This window comes from Scyliorhinus torazame, chromosome 20 (assembly GCF_047496885.1).
Source record: "Scyliorhinus torazame isolate Kashiwa2021f chromosome 20, sScyTor2.1, whole genome shotgun sequence".
NCBI lineage: Eukaryota > Metazoa > Chordata > Chondrichthyes > Carcharhiniformes > Scyliorhinidae > Scyliorhinus > Scyliorhinus torazame.
In genome coordinates, this window is record NC_092726.1 from 4,658,591 (window position 1) to 4,666,410 (window position 7,820).

General features: G+C 52.3%; 1 protein-coding gene across 1 annotated transcript; it reads left to right on the forward strand.

Annotated features, from left to right (window-relative positions):
- Window positions 1-1,288: 1,288 nt before the first annotated feature.
- LOC140396727 (large ribosomal subunit protein eL43-like) lies at window positions 1,289-1,667 on the forward strand. The gene has a single exon (XM_072485474.1). It carries the CDS (start codon window positions 1,306-1,308, stop codon window positions 1,582-1,584), a length of 279 nt encoding a protein of 92 aa, XP_072341575.1. The 5' UTR covers window positions 1,289-1,305; the 3' UTR covers window positions 1,585-1,667.
- The last annotated feature ends 6,153 nt before the right edge of the window (window positions 1,668-7,820 follow it).

The following is a 7,820-nucleotide window of genomic DNA, read 5'->3' on the forward strand; positions in this document are numbered from 1 at the left end:
CAACAAACCAGAGATGACAACTCTGTCTGTCCTGGCTTTTAACTTCCAGCCTAACTCCCTAAACTCGTTTATTACCTCCACACCCCTTTTCCTACCTACGTCGTTGGTACCAATGTGCACCACGACTTCTGGCTGCTCCCCCTCCCCCTTAAGGATCCTGAAGACACGATCCGAGACATCCCTGGCCCTGGCACCCGGGAGGCAACATACCTTCCGGGAGTCTCGCTCGCGACCACAGAATCTCCTATCGATTCCCCTAACCATTGAATCTCCGACAACTATTGCTTTTCGGAGATTCAATGGAATTCAATGATTTCCACTAGTGGGAAAAACTAGAACCAGAGGACACCATCTCAGACTAAAGGGACGATCCTTTAAAACAGAGATGAGGAGGAATTTCTTCAGCCAGAGGATGGTGAATCTGTGGAACTCTTTGCCGCAGAAGGCTGTGGAGGCCAATTCACTGAGTGTCTTTAAGACAGAGATAGATAGGTTCTTGATTAATGAGGGGATCAGGGGTTATGTGGAGAAGGCAGGAGAATGGGGATGAGAAAAATATCAGCCTTGATTGAATGGCGGAGCAGACTGTAGCCACCTAAATTGGCCAACTCCCGATTTAAAATGGCAAACGGCAAAGGCTGATGGGAAAGTCAGCCAACAAGACAGAAACCAGCGGCTGCAGGTTTGCTGTGTATTTACCTCTGCAAAGACCAGACAACATCGATACCAGCGACCATCAGCATAACAAAGTAACAGCCATCTGCATACTGATGAGCAATCCCCGGGAACAACAAGTAACATTTTGGACACACAAAGCAAAGTCAGACTCCTCGGCGCCAGCAGGAGCCAACACAAAGGAGGTGAACGAGCAGCTCGAGACCGCCCATCGATCAGGGAACCGCTCCAGTATTGGAGAAATCGAACCAAGCGATTGGGACAAAGTCCAATCACTTGGGACCAGGTACAGGGTCCGCCCCGAAAGGCGGGAAGCCCCTGGGAACTATAAGAGTTGAGCCCCAAGTTCAAATCGCTCTCTTCACCTCTTCTTCCTGCCCGGGTCACCCAGCAACACGAACCAACATTGACCGTGACCGGTGCAGTGACCCCCGACAAAGTAAGTCTCAAGTCAACGCTCGCTACGAGATAGGCGCTCCTAGCTACCAGTCCGTACCAACTTCGAATCCCGCAGACTCAGAACCCGAACGAAAGGCCATTTGTTCCCCTGACCTGGTGGGCCAGTCCGAAGTTAAGTATAGGCCTGTTAGTTGTAGAAGTTGCTTAGACACTCTCGGCTCCGGCTCCAAGATGGCCAAACGCACCAAGAAGGTGGGGATCGTGGGGAAATACGGCACCCGGTACGGAGCCTCCCTCCGCAAAATGGTGAAGAAGATCGAGATCAGTCAGCACGCCAAATGCACCTGCCCCTTCTGCGGCAAGACAAAGATGGAACGCAGAGCAGTCGGGATCTGGCATTGTGGATCTTGCATGAAAAGAGTGGCTGGAGGAGCCTGGGCCTACAACACCACCTCGGCCGTCACCATGAAGTCTGCAATTCGCCGTCTGCGGGAGCTGAAGGATCAGTGAGCACTGGTCATGGAATCAACACCTTCCAGAGGTTTATGTATCAGCAAACTTGTTAATAAAATGTTAAAGGCAAAAAAAAAGAAGTAGCTTAGACGTAGAATTTGTGCATGAGTAGCGATTACTGTGTATAATAAATGTGCTTTGATTTGAATCTTACTAATCGGTGTATTGAGTTATTGATCATTACTCGGACTTGAACCTCGTGATGGTATCATAAAGATACCTGGTGACTCGAGAGCAAAGGTAATAAAACAGAGCAATTGAACCTACAGAAAGTTAGCAACAAGACTCAATGGGCCAAGTGGTCTAATTCTGCTCCAATGTCTTATGGTTTTATGGTCTCATTAAATCTCCGCCCCATTTGCCATCTCTGGCCAAAGATTTTCCAATCTCTCATTCCTGGGACTATACTAGTTCACTTCCTCTGGAACACCTCTCTCAAGGCCTTGCCAACCATCTTCCATGGCTCCAACCAACATCGAGTTTTCCCCCTGATTCCCACTGACTCGTTTAGCTCGGGCTCCTTGATGCCGTACTCGGTCAAATGCTGCCTTGATGTCGAGGGGCAGTCACTCTCCCTTCACCTCTGGCATTCAGCTCTTCTGTCCATGTTTGAACCAAGGCTGTAATGAGGTTAGGAGCTCATTGAAGCTGACGGAATCAAAGCTGAGCGTCCGTGAGCAGGTTATTGCTGAGTAAGAGCTGCTTGATAGCACTGTTCATGACTCCTTCCATCACTTTGCTGATGATGGAGAGAAGACTGATAGGGCGGTAATTGGCTGGGTTGGATTTGTCCTGTTTCTTGTGTACAGGACACACCTGGGTAATTTTCCACATTGCCGGGTAGATGCCAGTGTTGTAGCTGTACTGGAACAGCTTGGCTCGGGGCACGGCAGGTTCTGGAGCACCAGTCTTCAGTACTATTGCCGGGATATGGTCAGGGCCCTTAGCCTTTGCCGTATCCAGTGCCTTCAGCTGTTTCTTGATATCACGTGGAGTGAATCGAACTGGCTGAAGACTGACATCTGTGATGCTGGGGACCTCCGGAGGAGACCGAGACGGATCATCCACTCGGCACTTACGGCTGAAGATTGTTGCGAATGCCTCAGCCTTGTCTTTAGGGGAGGTGGTGGTGTAGTGATATTGCCACTGGACTAGTAACCCAGAGGCCCAGGGTAATGATCCGGGAATCCCGGTTTCGAATCCCATCACAGCAGGTGGTGGAATTTAAACTCAATAAAACATCTGGAATTAAAAGTCTAATGATGACCATGAAACAATTGTCGATTGTCGTAAAAACCCATCTGGTTCACTAATGTCCTTTTAGGGAAGGAAATCTGCCGTCCTTACCTGGTCTGGCCTACCTGTGACTCCAGACCCACAGCAATGTGGTTAACTCTGAAATGGCCAAGCAAGTCACTCAGTTGTATTCAACCGCTACGAAAACACAATAAAAAAGGAATGAAACCGGATGGACCACCCGGCATCGACCCAGGCACCGGAAACGACAACGACAAACCCAGCCCTGCCGACCCTGCAAAGTCCTCCTCACTAACATCTGGGGGCTTGAGCCAATGTTGAGAGAGCTTCTCACAGACTAGCCAAGCAACAGCCTGACATAGTCACACTCACAGAATCATACCTTCCAGACAATGTCCCCGACACCACCCTCGCCATTCCTGGGTGTGTCCTGTCTCACCGGCAGGGCAGACCCAGCAGAGGTGGAGCACAGTGGGATACAGTCGGGAGGGAGGTGCCCTGGGAATCCTCAACATCGACTCTGGACCCCATGAAGTCTCATGGCTTCAGGTTAAACATGGACAAGGAAATCTGCTGATTTGTCAAGCATGATTTCATAAATCCATGCTGACTTTTTCTGATTACACGACTGCTTTCCAAATGCTGTGCTGTGAAATCCTTGATAATGTACTCCAGCAACTTCCCTCCTACCGGCGTTAGGCTCACTGGTCTATAGGTCCCTGTTTTCTCTCTACCTCCCTTTCTGAATAGCGGGGTTACATTCGCTACCCTCCAATCTGTAGGAACCACTCCAGAGTCCAAAGAACTTTGGAAAATGGCCACCAATGGATCTACTATTTCTAGGGCCACTTCCTTAAATACTCTGGGATGAAGATTATCCGGCCCTGGAGATTTATCCGCCTTCAATCCCATTAATTTACCTAAAGCCATTTCTCTAATCCGGTACATTATTCATGTCTTCCTTTGCGAAGGCAGAAGCAAAGTACGAATTCAGTTCCTCAGTTATTTCTTTGTTCCCTGTTATGAATTCCCCTGTTTCTGACTGTAAGGGGCCTACATTAGTTTTTATTCATCTTTTTCTCTTTATATACTTGTAGAAAATTTTGCAGTCAGTTTTTTTTTTAAATTTAGAGTACCCAATTCATTTTTCCCCAATAAAGGGGCAATTTAGCGTGGCCAATCCACCTACCCTGCACATCTTTGGGTTGTGGGGGTGAAACCCACGCAGACGCGGGGAGAATGTGCAAACTCCACACGGACAGTGACCCAGAGCCGGGATCGAACCCGGGACCTCGGCGCCATGAGGCAGCAGTGCTAACCACTGCGCCACCATGCCGCCCTGCAGTCAGTTTTTATGTCGCCTGTCCACTGTCCTTCCTTTCAGTAATGTTTCCCAGTCCGTCATAGCCAGCTCATGCCTCAAACAATCACAATTACCCTCTATTGAGGTTCAGGACCCTGGGGCGCGATTCTCCGACCCCCCACCGGGTCGAAGAATCGCCGGGGGCCGGCGTGAATCCCGCCCCAGCCGTGTCCCGAATTCTCCGCCACCGGAGATTCGGCGGAGGCGGGAATCGCGCCGTGCCGGTCGGCAGAAATCTCCCGGCGATTCTCTGGTCCGCGATGGGCCAAAATCCCGCCGCTGTCAACCCACGACAGCCGGCGTGGATTGAACCACCTTTCGAACGGTGGGACAAGGCGGTGCGGGCGGGCTCCGGGGTCCTGGGGGGGGGGGGGCGCCGGGCGATCTGGCCCCGGGGGGTGACCCACGGTGGCCTGGCCCGCAATCGGGGCCCACCGATCCGCGGGCGGGCCTGTGCCGTGGGGGCACTCTTTTCCTTCCGCCTTCACCACGGTCTCCACTATGGCGGAGGCGGAAGAGACCCCCTCCACTGCGCATGCGCGGGGATGCCGTGAGCAGCCGCATACGCTCCCGCGCATGCGTCGCCCGGCAAAGTCATTTCCGCGCCAGCTGGCGGGGCGGAAATCAGTCCGGCGCGGGCCTAGCCCCTCAAGGTGAGGGCTCGGCCCCTCAAGATGCGGAGAATTCCGCACCTTTGGGGCGGCGCGATGCTGGACGGACATCGCGCCGATTGCGGAGAATCCCGCCCCTGGTCTCAGAATCAACTACCTCACCATCCACCTTGATGAAGAATTCTACCATATTATGGTCACTCATCCCCAAGGGTTCTCACAATGTGATTGCCGACTAATCCTTTCTCATTGCACAACACCCAGTCCACCTTGTTCCCTTGTTGGTTCCTCAACGTATTGGTCCAGAAAACCATCCTGTCTACACCTCAGACATTCCTCCTCTGTTGCACTGTGACTAATTTGAGCCGCCCAATCTACCTGCAGATTAAAGTCACCCAGAATCACAGATGGTCCTTTATCACACGCTGCTCTGATTTCCTGCCTAATGCTTTTCCCAATATTTCCACTGTAGTTTGGGGGTCTGTACCCCCCCCCCCCCCCCACAAATGTTTTTTATGCCCTTGGTGTTTCTTAACTCGACCCAGGCAGGTTCCACATCGTCTGTGCTGTTATCTTCCCTCAATATCGTATCACCGTTCTGTACAAGGACGATGGGATATTCACAAAGAGCGGTGGGACAGATAAGTTCAAACAGATTCTTACTCTGACCCTTGTTCTAGCCCACAACTTTCTTGCGGAGTGGAAACAATTAAGTTCCGCGTGAAGCCTGCAGAATACGAGTTCCCCCGTTAAGGGGGCTGGGGACCTCTCAACAATCCATGTGTGATATATGGAGCCGGCCAGTGAGGCACCCAGTTGGGATCTGCCATGTGATGCATATAATAGTGATTGGAAATGCACTAAGTTTCTGTATAAAACCCTGTTCAATGTTCCTGGCAGCACATTGAGGGAGGAAGCTCAGGTTGGGCAGTCAGTGACTGCCCAGTAATGATCATGGATAAACAACTCAGCACGGTCAGCATTGGAGCTGAGTGGCTCGGAGTTTCCAGCTGTCAAAGCGGGGAGACTTGGTGATGGGGACCAGGGCTGTACTCCACTTTGGAGAGCTTGGTCTTTGTTGCTGATTCACTCTGATTTAGCATGAAACAACACTCAGTGTGGTTTTCCGGCAAAGCGGTCACACCACTTTCACAGAAGCGACCACGAAGCCTTCCGTGTACTGGGAAAAGTCCAGCCGACTCACCCCCGTGTCCTTGAGGGAAGGAACTCAGGCCGGGGGCTACATCCGACTCCAATCCCACACCCAGGAGCTGGACTCTGAAGTGGTTGTGTGTCAAAGCAACCGGAGGAGGAGCCCTTTGCCATCTAACTGAGGACGTCCGACCAGGAAACAATAAGCGGCCACATCCTGAACAGCTAAACAGCAGATGGCAAGCCACGAGCGGGTCGTCAATCCCAAACTGTAAAAACGACAGAGTGTGGGAGAGATTGCTAACAGACAGCAAGTATATCAATATTTGCAGATGTTAATTGTTGGAACATCTCACAGATCCTAAACTTCAGCAATTCTGATTTGCAAAGGGCTGCAATGTGAGTAATTGAGACCTAAAGCTATATTTCCTGGACAGTGCACAATGGGCAGAGAGCAGTACAGTCCCACAATTGGTCTGTCAGTCTTCCAATGTGGAAAGTTAACCCTTTGCAAATTCCCCACACAATGATTTATTTCAAAAATAAACCGACTTGGTATTTTCATTCATGCGCTCCGACTCTGCTGTGGATTGAGGAGAAGTGCTCCGATTAAATCGCGTTATCGAGTGCCAGTTATCCCCATTTGTGCCTCTTTGTGTTTCGCTTCAGTCAAATGTAATGAATAATTCAAAGTGCCGTCTCCTTTTGAGTATTTGGGCAGAGATAAATCAAACTGACGCAGGAATGAACATCACTGATCGCTGCTCAGAACAGATGGTTGAATCATTCGTGGCCCTTCAGCCCTACCAGGCCCCTGCTGCCTGACATCTGCGGCCTCTCGCACAGCCCGGATCCATCACCCCACCATTGGTGGCCGTGTCTTCAGCTACCTGGGTCCTGAGCTCTGAAACTCACACTCCCCAAACACCTCCCTCTCTCTCTCTTTGAGATGCTCCTTTGTGCGGCAAATAATTGTGGAAGGCTGGGAAAATCCTCTGGCCGGAATCTTCCGGCCGTTCGCTGGCGGGGGGGGTTCTCTGATTCCGCCGGCAGCGCACCCCCGCCCGTGGGTTTCCCAGCATCGTGGGGTGGCCTCGATGGGAAACCCCAATGACAATGGCAGGAGCAGAGAGTCTCGCCGCCCGCGAGCGGCGTGACCCCTCCCGCCACTGGGAAACACGCACTGGGAGGCTGGAGGATCCAACTCTATGCATCAGCAAAGGATGACGTAAAGCAAGGAGGGAGCTGGATCGTGGGAGAAAACTAGCAACGTAACAGACAGCCAAACCTTCATCAAGCCCATAAAAAGGAAGAGAGTAGCTAAAGTGGGCGTTGGTGGATAATGGTGAAATGGCAAAGACTTTCGGCGAGTACTTTGGGCGTGGTTCTCCGCCCAGCGATGCTGGAATCGCGGTAACGCAACTGGGTGGAGAACCACGCATCAGCCGGAAATCGAGGCCAGCGCCGGGCGCTCGACGGAATGCCATGCTCCGGGTGTCTCGACAGCAGTGCAAAGGCATTCCACACCGCACGCCAGCATGCAAGTTAATGCACGCCTGAATCATTAACGGGCCCCACCCGGCAAATTCCGGGCCCCCGTGACGCTCCGTCGCTGCGAAGCGGAGTGCCGACGGAAAGGTCCACTTGGTATTTCAAATGGGGAAACCGGCGCCGTGGCTGCTGGGGGAGAGGGGGTACGGGCAGTGTCCAACATCGCTATAGTGTGCTGCCAGTTGCGCCGCTGGCCGGGGGGGGGGGGCTTCTGCCAGGGCCGGGGGGAGTGGCGAGGGGTGGGCAGGAGGCGGGCTGTGGGGTCACGGTGGACGTGCACGGAACAACATTGCCGCAGC

Excerpts from the sequence above, each read along its gene's own strand:
- LOC140396727 (XM_072485474.1), top strand. The coding sequence starts at position 1,306 with ATGGCCAAACGCACCAAGAAGGTGGGGATCGTGGGGAAATACGGCACC.